Source organism: Myotis nattereri (genome assembly GCF_964212035.1).
Source record: "Myotis nattereri genome assembly, chromosome: 13".
NCBI classification, from domain to species: Eukaryota; Metazoa; Chordata; class Mammalia; order Chiroptera; family Vespertilionidae; genus Myotis; species Myotis nattereri.
In genome coordinates this window covers 36,925,663-36,939,569 of record NC_138088.1, presented here as the reverse complement: position 1 = coordinate 36,939,569, position 13,907 = coordinate 36,925,663, and the positions used below count along the sequence as shown (strand labels likewise).

The following is a 13,907-nucleotide window of genomic DNA, read 5'->3' as shown; positions in this document are numbered from 1 at the left end:
AGTAGAATTTAATAGAATTTTGACAAGATGAATAGGAAAGAATCTCCTGGGGTGGGGGAGTGAGGCACTACCCGCTGAAATCCAACGTCAGGGACAAAAGGCAGTCTCTCTTGAAACCCACTCATTCCTTCAGAAATGTAGGTGCCCTAACCTTCTGGTCAAGCAGATGAGTCTCTTTTTTAATCACTTTCATTTTGACTCTATAAAACCATATCCAATACTGCGAAAATACACTTAGCTCTAAGAAAGGAACTTAAAGAACAACTCATTCCCTTACATACTGTTATCACCTGGGAGACAAATATCATACCAAGTTTATGTATCAATGTATTTATAATGCACATATGTATGTATTTATATGGAAGGTAACACATTAAAAAGGTGAGAACTTGCACAGTCTTGTAACGTTCTGCATTTGCAAAAATCCAAAGTACCGCTTGTGTTCTCAAGGCAGTTTTATGTATCACAAAATAAGAACTTCCTCACACTGAATGAGTTCAGTTAATCGATGAAATACAAAGTAGATGCCCCATAACTCCAGGTACCTAGCAACCCTCTTCACCCAACTCCCCTGGGGCTTCTCCCACACACGATTTCATCAGTTACCTGGGGAGTCTGTGAGGGATGGGTGATCCTTTCTCTTGGAAAACAGATACAGCTGGAGCACAGTGTGTGTTCAAGGACCATGTTCAATTAATTATGCAAAAGAATAATGAAAACGACTCGTTTTCTCAACTATCATTTTTCCTTCCGTTTATGTCAGTGGTTCTCAACCTTCCCAATGCCGCGACCCTTTAACACAGTTCCTCATGTTGTGGTGACCCCCAATTTCATTGTTACAAATTGAACATAATTAAAGCATCGTGATTAATCACAAAAACAATATGTAATTATATATGTGTTTTCCGATGGTCTTAGGCGACCCAAGGGGGTCGCGACCCACAGGTTGAGAACCGCTGGTCTATGTGGTAGAAGGACCCAATTCTCATGAAAACGGGCTTCATGAACTCTAAGAAACTGGCTAACTCCTTCTAGTTGTCGTCCCAGGGGCTGTCCCCTACTCACATGTACACAGACCCACTACAATCAAACATCCGACGGAAAGTTTCCCCACCATCCTGCCGTGCTGCAGGAAAGGCATGCAAATATGTTGGTTTCCCCTAGGCGGTCCTGTTGACAGGCAACACCCATTTTTAAATAATTTCAGATCTGTGATATGCCTTTCGCGCTTTAGTTAAGGAAAACGGTACTAATACGATCATTTGCCCAAGATTACCACGCTGACGACTGAATGTGTACTACTACACAGAAGGTAAATTCTACTGTAACGTTTAAAAAAAAAAAAAAAGTCCTCAGGGGGAAAAAAAAACAAAACTTATCTCTAAAGCCGTAACTATAAAATGTTCACGTAACTAGCAGCTCGCTTAGATCCTGGTACTCTAATTGCCCCATCCCGGAGCGTTCCTACCAAGTTTTCCCGTGAAATGGAGGTTAGGGAGCAGCCTTAAAACACGGAGATAAAAAGCTCTCCTCGAACTGAAAGAGGGAAGAGAAACCAGACATGAGAAATGCGGCGAGGAACGAGAAAAGCAAGCTCTATCGTGGCAATAAGTCAATTACATACACACGCACACACACACAAAAAAAACATGTTTTGAACCATTCACGAGGAGGAACCCGCGCCCAAAGCCCCGCAGACAGAGGGGCGAACTCCGTGGTCCGTGGAAGAAGGCGCCCGAGCCCAGTGACAACGGGAACCGCTCCCTTCTAGGAGGCGGCCGCGGACTGGAGACGGGGGCTGGCCGGCGGGGGCCGCCTCCCCGCCGGCTGGTCCGGAGCGAGACCCACCTGGAGACGGCCATGGCCGGGCGCCGGCGGTTCGAGGTTCCCCGCGAGCTGGGCGCCGCGCCGCCGAGGCGCTAGTTTCCCGAGAGCAGCGCGGCACAGGCCCAGACCGCGGGGCAGAGGGGAGCGGCTGGCGCGGCGCGGGGCGTCCGGGCGCGGGCTCTCGGGCATCTGCCCCCCGCCTACCGACGCTCGTCCCCGCAGCGGCCCGGGAGCAGGGGTCTGACACAGCGGAGGCGGCAGTCCTCCAACCCGCACGACTTCAAACCCGGTGCCCCCAGCCCCGCTCTCTGCTGACGCAGGCGTCCGCACGCCGGACTGAGCGTCAGCGCGCCGGAAGTGACGTCAGCTCCCCGCGAGGGGCTCCGCTCCTGGGAGAGGGCGAGCAGTGTCAGCAGCTTGGCCCTGGCAGCGAGCGTTTAAAAAGGGCGGAGGCAAGCTCTTCGTGCTCACCTGGAGAGGGTCGTTTAATTTTAAAACGAGGCGGGGCGAAGGAATGTGGGGCCTCTCATTTATTTTTCAGAGAAGGAAAAAAAGGCGATTTAACCGTAGTTCCGGAAGTTCAAAAACTTAGTTTCTACTTCCTTACCGCCCCATCCTCATCCCACCGAACTGCTTGTAGCGAAAGCAATCGCGCAGGACCTCAGGGCTCTAGTCCAGGTGGGGAAGCCAGTGGGAGGGGAAAAATGAAGACAGATTTGCGGTGGCACTTAAGACACGGCGCGCACGTTTGCCCTATTTGCCAGAAGTTCTGCATAGGTATTAGAGGGAAGGTCTTTTAAAAAGGCAACTATTTTGCCAAGTTTGACTTCCCAATTGTTTAATGGTGATGGTGCCATCATTTTCTCAACCAGATGTGAAAACTCCCAGACTTTTCTTTTTTTTGGGGGGGGGGGGGGGGGCAGGGAGTGGGAAGGGTCAGGTTTATCTGGTTATTCAGTCGCTTAATTCATTGGGTTTTTAAATGTTATCCAGTCACCTGGTGCAGGCCCTTATCAGCATAAACTTGATTTTTATGAAAGTAGTCAACGTAATATTTCTCCATCATCTTCTGCCGAGCTCATCTTCCAGGCCACTAAGATTAATCTTCAAAAAAACCCCACTGTTTTTATTGTGTCACTCCTCTGCTTGTAAAACTTGTACATTGGCGTCTCATGACCCGAAGAGGGCTATGTCTCAAGCCCTGAGTCTGTTTTTCAACTATAAAATGAGGCTAATGAGAAGTACTATAGAAGGTATGGAAGTAAAATGAGGTCATGCATCTAGAAGAGCTTCCAAGAGCTTTGTAAACAATAAAGTAGTATATACGTAAATGTAAGGGGACAGAAACTAGCTTAAGTACCTGCTATATGGTAGGCACGTGGTACGCATTCTCTCATATAATTCGTAGGCTTGACCTGTAAAGTAAGTTTTAATCTTCACTTTATGGGCGAGGAAACTAAGCCCAGAATGTTTTAAGTAATTTACTAAAGATCCAAGCTAGTAATAATATTTACTGTTCATTCATCAATTATTTATTCATTCATCAAGTATTTATTTGGCACCTATTCAGTGTCAGACCTCTGCTAGGCACTTCTATGCTATTAAATCTGATTAAGCTGATGTTCAAATATCTTCACATTTCACAGTCTCCTCCCACCTGCATTCACAAATTTATCTCCTACGACAAACCAGCAGATGCTATTTACTGGTTGTACTATGTACATTCATTTATTCAACCAAAATTAAGTACGTACCCCCTTGCTAAACTCTGTACTGGAAATTGTGACTTCAAAAGAAACCAGAACAGACAAGGTGCCCACTCTGGTTGAAGTTATATTCTAGGAAAAAGAGAAAACAGATAAATAAGAAAATACCATGTTTACATGTTATGTAAAACAGAATGATGAGCTAGAGAGGATGGTTAGAGACTATAAACTGGGTAATTAGGAATAATTGAGGAGTCACTTGAGGTGAGGCCCAAATGACAAAAGGGAGCCAGCAGTGTGAGAACCTGGGGAGCCTTCCAGGTGGAGGATACACTAAGTGCAAAAGCCTAAGAGAAGTCTGCCGTGTTGGGAGATGAGCTGGGAGAGGTAGAAAAGGGCCAGTGTAAGGAATTGGGATTCCACTCTAAATGCAGTAAAAAGTTATAGAGGGTTTTAAGCATGTGAGTAAAATGATCTGGTATACAGGTTAAAAATCTTACTCTCGCCGACACCTGTTTGGCTCAGTGGATAGAGCGTCGGCCTGCGCACTGAAGGGCCCCAGGTTCGATTCCGGTCAAGGGCATGCACCTGGGTTGCGGGCACATCCCCGGTGGAAGATGTGCAGGAGGCGGCTGATCGATGTTTCTCTGTCATCGATGTTTCTGACTATCTCTCTCCCTTCCTCTCTGTAGAAAATCAATAAAAATATATTTAAAAAAAAATCTTACTGTAATATCCAAGAGGTAATTAGACATGTAGTTATAAAGGACATTTAGAAGAGAGGAAAGGACTAATATGATAGGTTTGTAAGGGATAGCATGATAACCAAATATATTGCTGTCAGACTAAGTTGTTTTTAAGTCATTCCTCACCACACTTACCAGCTGTGTGCCCAGGAGAGTTATATAACCTTTCTAAGCGTCAGTTTCTTCATCTGAGAAATAAAAATAATAGTACCTCAGAGGGTTGTGATCAAGATTAACTGAGATAATGAACATGATGTTTATTGTAATAAAAACTAAAGATATTATTCATTACATTGGTTATTCTTTGTGTTAACTATTCGACCTTGAACAAGTGACTTAACTATGTCTCAATTTTCTCAGCTGTGAAATGGGGATAATAATAGCACTGGTCCACCACCCTTACCTGAAACCCCTGCCAGATGGTTTCTTAAATTTAGAATTCTTTCAGTTTTGAGAAGTTATCCAATATACATGCCTTTTTATGTCACACCCCAACAGCTTCTAGGGCAGCACCTTATAATCAAATACATTTCTAGTTCTGCAGCAAAATGTATTAATAGGCATACTAAGAGGAATAAATAAAAGACTGTAAATAGCTACATGCCAGTTCAGATGAGGTTTTGCTTCCAAATGAATTTTTTTAAAGTATGGTTTTCAGACCTTTTTCAATTTCAGAATTGTAAATAATGAACCATGTACCGTACTTTTAAGGTACATGTAAAGTTGTAAGGATTAAATGAGTGTATACATGAAACACAAATATTAAATGCTAAATAAGTAGCTATTATTATTTTATTATTATTAATCCTCATCCAAGGATATTTTTCCAGTGATTTTTAGAGAAAATGGAAGGGAGAAATGGAGGGAGAGAAACATTGATGTGAGAGAGACACATCTATTGGTTGCCTACTGCATGCACCCCAACAGAGGCCAGGGATTGAACCTGCAACCCAGCTACATGCCCTTAACGGGGAATCGAACCCAAGACCCTTTGGTGCACAGGCTGATACTAACCACTTAGCAACCAAGAGTACAGAGTCGGGTCACACACAGATAACTAAACCAACCATTGGTAATGGGGATGGAATTTTCCTTAGACCAACCATGAGACAGATTCAGCTTCCCGTGAGATAAGCTCTACTGTGAGAGTTGGAAAGAAGGTTGCTCCACCTCCAGGCATCATACATCCAGGAGAAAGAAGGAAAAGGAAGGAATAAGAGGCAGTGCTTGTCTCAAGAAAGCAAAAATCTTCCCAGACTTAATATCTCATTGGCCAGAACAGTGTCATTTGGCCACTAAAACTGCAGGGAATTCTGGGAAGATAGTGGAATGATACATCCACTAACTTCAGCCTTTTCTCATATGCTCAAAAGACCTTTGATATGAATATATAAAAGTATAAATTATCCAGTTAAATTATTTAGAGGTTTACATCAAAGTTATTACATCTACAGATATATTGTTGTCTCATGCTAGCCACAAAATAAATTTTAGATGGATTAACTGAAATTTTAAAAATAAAAACAACATAAAAAGTATGTATATTAAATTTTATATATAAAATCCCAAATGAGATTTTATATGGATACAAACTCTGCCTTCCTGTAGTCAAATAAGAGGTTAGTTGTGAAAGGAGGGGAAAAAGAGAACCAGCCTAATATCCTAACCCCAGGCCCATGGTTGAAATAAACATAGGCACATTCAGGCTGAGGATCTTGAAATTGAGTGTTTAAAAGTCTACTCAGGCCTACACACTTCTTGAAAAGTTTTTGGGTATCCCCAGGGGTACATATACTCCAGTGTAAAGACCACTGCTCTAGGGGAAACTCTGTACACAAAATCTCTACACGAGTGTTCACTGCAGCACTGTTTATCAGCTAGCAACCTAGAAATGGCCTAAATGTCCATCTCGAGAATGATGGAGAAATTAAATGTAATATAGCATACGATGGAATACCAACAGCAGTAGTTAAACTAAATTAACTAGATCTATATATGCCAATATGGATGAACCGCAAAACTGTAAGTTGAGTAAAATAAGCAAGGTACAGAACAATATGTACAATATCATACAATTTCTATAAGTTCAAAAACTATATTTACAAAGCAATACTATTTGTATTTTTGAATTATGAATTATATTAAACATACAGAAAATATAGAGAATAAAATCTATGCATGTACTTACCCACCAGATTTAACAAATGCTAATATTTTACCATATACGGATACATTTACAAGAAATTGAATGTGTAATTGGGGTCTTATATTTCTCTCTAATCCCTTACTCCTCCTTACCTTCCCAGAAATAATTTATTAAGAAGTTTGTGCCCTGGCCAGTTTGGCTTAGTGGATGGAGTGTCGGCCTGTGGACTGAAAGGTCACAGGTTTGATTCTGGTCAGGGGCACATGCCCGGGTTGTGGGCTTGATCCCCAGTAGAAGCCGTGCAGGAGACAGCCAATTGATAATCCTCTCTCATCATAGATGTTTCTCTCTCTCCCTCTCCCTTCCTCTCTGAAATCAATAAAATGTTTTAGAAAGGAGTTTGTGTGTAAACTACCTGTCCATGTTACCATTTTGCTACATAGATGTGTATCTATATCCAGAATACATAAAGAACTCCTACAACTCAACAACAACAAAACAACCTAATTTTATTTTTTTTTAATTTTTTTAAAATATATTTTTATTGATTTTTTACAGAGAGGAAGGGAGAGAGATAGAGAGTCAGAAACATCGATGAGAGAGAAACATCCATCAGCCGCCTCCTGCACATCCCCCACCGGGGATGTGCCTGCAACCCAGGTACATGCCCTTGACCGGAGTCGAACCTGGGACCCTTCAGTCCACAGGCCGACGCTCCATCCACTGAGCCAAACCGGTTTCGGTTACAACCTAATTTTAAAATGGGCAAAGGACTTGAATAGACATTTCTACAAGGAAGATATAAGATGGCCAATAAACACTTGTAAAGATGCTCAACAACACTAATTACAGCATTGCAAATCAAAACTACAGTGATGCCACTTGACACCCATTATTATAAAAACGAAAATAAGCAATTAATCAAACAAACAGTAAATAGCAAGTATAGATAAGGATATGGAGAAATTTGAATCCTTGTGCACTATTGGTGGGAACGTAAAAAGGTGAGCCGCTCTGGGAAAGCCAGTATGTAGGTTCCTCAAAAAGTCAGAAACAGAAGTACCACATGATCCAGTAATTCCACTTCTGGGTACCAGTATATACCCCAAAACAATTGAAATCAATAACTCAAAGATATTTATATACCCATGTTCATAGGACCATTACTCACAGTAGCCAAAATGGGGAAGCAACCCAGGAATCCATTGACAAGTGAATGGATAAGCAAAATGTGTACATATATACAATGGAATATTATTGTTTTAAAAAGGAAGGAAATTCCAACACATGCTATACCATGGATGAGCCTTAAAGGCATTATGTTAAGTGAAATAAACCAGTCACAAAAGGACAAATTCTGTATGATTCCACTTATGTGAGCTCCCTAGAGCAGTCAAATTCATAAAGACAGGAGTAGAAAGGTGATTGCCAGGAGGTGGAGGGAGAGAGGAATGCATTATTATTTAATGAGTATAATTTCCATTTTGGAAGCTGAAAAACATTCTGGAGATGAATGATGGTGATGGTTGCACAACAGTGTGCATGTACCTCATGCCACAGAACAGTACACCTAAAATATAGTTTAAATGGTTAATTTTGTGTGATGTATATTTTACAGAATTTATAAAAAGTAACTTCAGATAAGAAGTGCCCCCTTCTGACGTGGCACAGCACATAGCTGTGTCCTTACATTGGGAACGATGTCTCTGACAGAAAGCATGGTCTCTGGAATGTGTAATACGACTCTTCAGATAATAAACGTTTTCATTGTAATTAGAGCAGAATTTCACAAGATGTCACTCTTTAGCTGAGAAACTATTCCAGTTGGCTCAGTAGCTGATAGCAGTAATGCCAGAGCAACTAACAGAAGCTTGTAACTAACTACTCCTCAGTACTTTAATCATACAAACATGGTTTTCTGGGAAAGGTTTTCATCTCCCAGGTGTTATTAAGAAGCTATTCTTGTTTATGAAACTTATGTGAATATTTTAAACTTCATTGGTACTAATTGCTTTTCATAATAAATCAAATTGGTGTAATTAAGACACAACTAACTTTGATATTGATTGTAGTAATACGAAGCTGAAATGTAAAAATTATTGGTCATTGAAAGTCAGGTGGCTTTTGGCTTTAACACTCAATGATGTGTGACCTTAGGTAAATGATTTCATCTCTCTGGTATCACCAGAGTGGTAAAAAAACAACACACACACACACACACACAAAACACAACAACTTCCTTTCTTAGGTCAATATACACTATTGTATATTTAATATATGCTAACACATATTTAAGTACATTCTTCTAATTTAAAATATTTTGCTTTTTATAGTAGTACTCAAATTATAACTGTTCAAATACACCACCAATAGGAGTTCAGTAATAGAAAATACTGTCTGGCCCTAACCGGTTTGGCTCAGTAGATAGAGCGCCGGCCTGCAGACTGAAGGGTCCCAGGTTCGATTCCGGTCAAGGGCATGTACCTTGGTTGCGGGCACATCCCCAGTGGGGAGTGTGCAGGAGGCAGCTGAATCGATGTTTCTCTCTCATCGATGTTTCTAACTCTCTCTCTCCCTCTCCCTTCCTCTCTAAAAAATCAATAAAATATATTTTTAAAAAAAGAAAAGAAAAGAAAATACTGTCTGCAAGATGGATTTCTTGACATCTTGGGGAAGTATTTAGAAAAATACATGTGTAAAACAATTATAGTAAAAAGTGTAAACTCTTAAAATTTAAAAAAATCACATTTATTGCTGAAATCGTTTTTTTTAAAAAATATATTTTATTGATTTTTTACAGAGAGGAAGGGAGAGAGATAGAGAGTCAGAAACATCGATGAGAGAGAAACATCGATCAGCTGCCTCCTGCACATCTCCCGCTGGGGATGTGCCCGCAACCCAGGTACATGCCCTTAACCTGAATCGAACCTGGGACCTTTCAGTCCGCAGGGCGACGCTCTATCCACTGAGCCAAACTGGTTTCGGCCTGAAATCGTTTTTTAAATGATGATATCCTGATGTATATTTTAGCTTTGTTTAAATATAAAAATTTCAAGATTCAAGAACATTTCAATTCTTAAAGATAATAGCATTTGAATTAGTAATATTACCTTGCAACTATAATCCAAATAAATTATTATTTTTTAATCTTCTATTTTGGTAAGCAGTTTATAACTGATTTATAGTACCTAAAAATAATCCAAAGCTTAAATGTCCACCCCTGGGTGAACTGCTGGACTCTGTGGTACATTAATAAACTAGAATATATTTTATTAGTAGTAACAATTATTAGGATTAAATTATTGTGATAAGAAATACTATTGGAAATGAGTGAAAATATTGAAGTCAGAATGATATAAAAAAGAGTGTAAGTATGTAAGTAGTGCCTGGTTTAGAATATTGCTTTGTTTAATTTTATTGTTTGACTGTTAAAACTTAGGTCTTTCTATTTAACTTTTCTGTTCAGATGATTAAATATGTTAAAGAAAAGAAAAGAATTACTTGTTAAAATTCACATGATTATTTTAAACACTGGAAGCTAAATATACGATTTATATTCATGCTACAGTGCCACTTCTATCGTGTGTGTGTGTGTGTGTGTGTGTGTGTGTGTGTGTGTGTGTATTGGGCTGGTGGTGGGAAATCTCCCAGTGTGAAAGGAGTCTGGGAGGGGCACAGTGGGAGAGACCCCTTCCGTCCCATTAACGTTCGTTCACTGGGAGTTGGCTGAAACAGACCTCTCTTCTACAGTCATTCCCTTTACCCTAATAGGGCTCCGCTACCGCTGCTAGAACTCGGTAAGCTCCTGGGGAATAGCCTGACATGCTTTGGGGGGATTGCTTATTGGATGTGGAGAAGGGAGGCTGTGGAGGTGGTAGTTATCAGGCATTGCTTTGCTTCCGTGTTTGCACGGGGTTTAACATTTTATTTAAAAATGATTATTTAGACAGTAAACTATTTTTTCCCAGAAGAACTTTTCAGGGGGGCTGCTGCTGTGGCCCACTGGCAACAAGCGCCCAGAAAGCCTGGGGAGAGGGATTTCGCAGGTGTCGGTGCTGGGGCCAAGGACTGCGCGGGGGTTCAGCCTCTGCCTCTGTCCCCAGGTCGCAGGGATGCTGCTGTCCTGGCCCTGCCACCACTGAAGCACCCAGGGGTCCCGGAAGAGCCGACCTGAGCCATGAGTCCTCTGAGGCTGCGAGCAACACTCTTGCTGCTGCTGCTGCTGCTGCTGCTGGGTGGCTGCCTCCTCGCGGCCGCCCGGAGGGACCCGGGGGCGGCAGGCAGCGCCCCAGAGGCAGCCCGGGGTGCCGTGGGCGGCTCCACCGGCCGCTTCATCAGCCCCGAGCGCCACGCGTGCAGCTGGCAGCTCCTGCTGTCCGCTCCAGGGCCGGCGGCGGGCAGCGAGCTGTGGCTGCGCTGCCAGGGCCCGGACGGCGAGCGCCGCCGGTGCGCCTACCGCGGGGAGCCCGGGCGCTGCGCCGCCTACGCCGCCCGCGGCGCGCGCTACTGGAAGCAAGTGCTGGGCCGGCTGCGCAGGAAGCGGCGGCCCTGCCAGGACCCCGCGCCGCTCCGAGCCCGCCTGTGCGCCGGCAGGAAGGGCCAGGGCGCCGAGCTGCGCCTGGTGTCCCACGCGCCCCCGCCCGCCCGCCCCACTGCGGCCGGCTTCCCCCCGGATCCCAAACCCCGGGCCAGGAACCGGGGGCGGACCCGGGAGCCCGCGATCGGCCCCGCCGCCAGCGTCCCGCCTCCCCTGCGCGCGCGCCCCGAAGGGAAGCCCTCGGAGAAGAAGACGAAAGGGGGCAAGAGGAAGGCGGCCTCGGACCCAGACGAGGAGCGGCCCCTGGGGACAGGGCCGGATCCCGACGGGCTGGACGGGAACGCGAAGTTCGCGGAGACCTACTGTGCCGAGAAGTGGCACTCCCTCTGCAACTTCTTTGTTAGCTTTTGGAACGGCTGAGGGTGCCGGCCTGGGAAGAGATATGGGGGTTTGGGGGTCGGGGGAGAGGGCGCTCAGCTGGAGAAGGAGGCGAAGGGCACCTTAGGTCCGGAGGTACGGGATAGAGAGTGGGGAGGAGTCCAGGTTCTAGAATGGAGGTGGGGGTGGGGGCTTGGGCTGAGAGTGTAATGTAAGGGGATATGGACAATCTCTGAGACAGCAGAGAAGTTTAACCAATTTGAAGAGTCTCCACCCTGATTAAGACCAGAAGAAATAGTGGAAACAGAAGTAGGCATACCTTAAATGTGTAAAAACTGTAGACTTGGGGGAGAGATATGGGTACAGAGAGACTGAAAAAAATAATAAGGGGGGAAAGTGACTAAAGTGATGTGACTCTCACGCGGGAAGCTGATACAATGTGTACTGTTTAGCGCACATATTAAAATGTAATCACGAACAACTGATAGCTTGAGCCAAGTGGACCTGTATAATGTCTTCTCACCTAATCAGCCGACAGGGTTTCCAACTTTTTTCTCTTTCCGAATTAATAGTAACTTGGACGCTGCTTGGTAATATAGATGACGTCTGCAGGGATAGAAGCCATTCATTGGTCAAAATGGACTCGAATGAATGATTTTAGAAGTGCTACTTTTAAACAGTGATGCCTCATGTTCTGAAACTTTCCCATTACCCTTCTAAATTCAGAAGTGAATTGTAGAAATTGAGGGCTCCAGTAGGTTTTAAAAAAATAATATTTTATAGTTGACCATATTTTTAAAAACCAGCTAAAATGTAAGTATGTATCTCAGAGTCTTTTGGATCATTGTGGAAGCTGTATTTCTGTTTCATGTAATTGTTAACATATTTCATCTTAAATAAGATGTAATGAGAGACTTTGCACATGTTAGGTGCCCAATAAAAACTGTGTGGATAGATTTAAAAAACTGACAGGGCAATGGAAATTCTGACTGCATTTGATCTAGTTCTGAGTTTATCTTGAAGTAGGCTGCTAAACTTATCTTCAATTGTTGGGAAAGACAAGAAAGAAGCCTATAAGTCAAGAGTCACAAACTGTCCATTTGGCCTGCGTGTGGTTGGTTCACTTTCATGTTTCCTCTCTTTTTTCCTCCCTCCCACATTGAATGTGTTGCCAGCACTTAAAAATTAGGTAATTTCATTAAAAATCCAGATTTTTGAATTGTCTTGAAAAATCAGATCTAGAAACATTGGACCTACCGTCCTGCATGGCAACAATTGGCTGACACCTACCGTTGGCTGCCCCTTTAGAATAGGCATGTTTTCTGGAATTCTCCACTGCTCCTGCACATCTTATCAATCGACTTCATTCGTGTTACAGGCCTAAGCCATTAGACATTTAAGCCACTGCCCAATACAGTGGGGCCTTGACTTACGAGTGTCCCGACTAATGAGTTTTTTGAGATACCAGCTGTCTCTCGGCTGATTTTTTGCATTGAGTTGACAGAGTAATTTAAGTTAATGAGCTCCTTAACCAGCTCCTTAACAAGCTCTGTCTCGCAACGAATTAAACTCCTAAGTCAAGGCCCCTCTGTATAAGGTTTTACCAACCTTCTGTATTTCTTACCTCCTCCCCTTTAAAATCATGGTCAATACGGCAATCTTACAGATACCGAACATCTCTTGAACTTTTCCCTCTCTGTCTGGCCTCTAGGAAATGTAAACAAACGATCTTTTACCGATTCTGTACATTCTTGTATTCATACAATTGGCAAAAATACTCAGATTGCACACAGTTTCAGGCCAGGTTTATGAGATCACATTTGAGTAACAATGACCACCAGATAAAATTCATCTGGGACAAGGAAAGGACGCTCAGAGTGGCTGCAGACTATTCCCTAGAAATACAGACCAATGTATACTTTCTTCAAAAAGATTGGCAAAGTTGGGGTGTCATCAGAAAAGGGTATTTGAAATAAAACAGCACTGTCTGGAACCATTGTTTTACCTCTCCATACAAGACAACTGCCCATTCCTTCCTGTGTGTCCTGTGGCCGGCTGATGAACGTACCTCTATGAAAGAGAGAAAGGCCAAACTCTGTAGGCCAGATACACTGTGTAGGTCGCTACTTCTCTGCTGCTTTACTGTTTAAGCAGATCTATACTAGACTCTGTCTCAGGAACAGGAGACAGACTACAAGGGGCCAATTGCTTGCAGTGGAAGAGAAATGGACAGATTCTACCATCAGCATCCTGGGTGACTTTCGTTAAGTCCCAATATCTCTGAAATGTACATTGAGGGGAGTTGGGCTTGGTTAAATCTGAGGTCCCTAAGGCACACTACCAGCATTCTGGAAACCTATATATAGTTTTTCATAGAGAAGATAATGTGTGAAAATCAACAAGTGCTACATGTAGTACTACATGTTATAACCCCAGAAAGATCATGGAGTTAGAAAAGACCTAGAGAAAGACAACCAAAATGACCAGAGAAATTGAGAAGGCTTCTGTATCTGGAGCATCTAGAACAGCCGTGGGCAAACTACGGCCCGCGGGCCGGATCCGGCCCA

General features: G+C 43.2%; 2 protein-coding genes across 2 annotated transcripts in view; one reads left to right on the top strand and one right to left on the bottom strand.

Annotated features, from left to right (window-relative positions):
- Positions 1-2,166, bottom strand: part of BTAF1 (B-TFIID TATA-box binding protein associated factor 1) — a 110,533-nt gene extending 108,367 nt beyond the window's left edge. Inside the window, exon 1 of the mRNA XM_081104322.1 lies at positions 1,849-2,166. Coding sequence (XP_080960448.1) covers positions 1,849-1,862 — 14 coding nt within the window. The 5' untranslated portion in view covers positions 1,863-2,166. The remainder of the gene's footprint in view (positions 1-1,848) is intronic.
- Positions 2,167-10,457: 8,291 nt separating this feature from the next.
- Positions 10,458-11,382, top strand: FGFBP3 (fibroblast growth factor binding protein 3; the record flags this gene model as incomplete). Its single annotated transcript, XM_081104321.1, has 1 exon — positions 10,458-11,382. Exon 1 carries the CDS (start codon positions 10,603-10,605, stop codon positions 11,380-11,382), a length of 780 nt encoding a protein of 259 aa, XP_080960447.1. The 5' UTR covers positions 10,458-10,602.
- Positions 11,383-13,907: the final 2,525 nt, after the last annotated feature.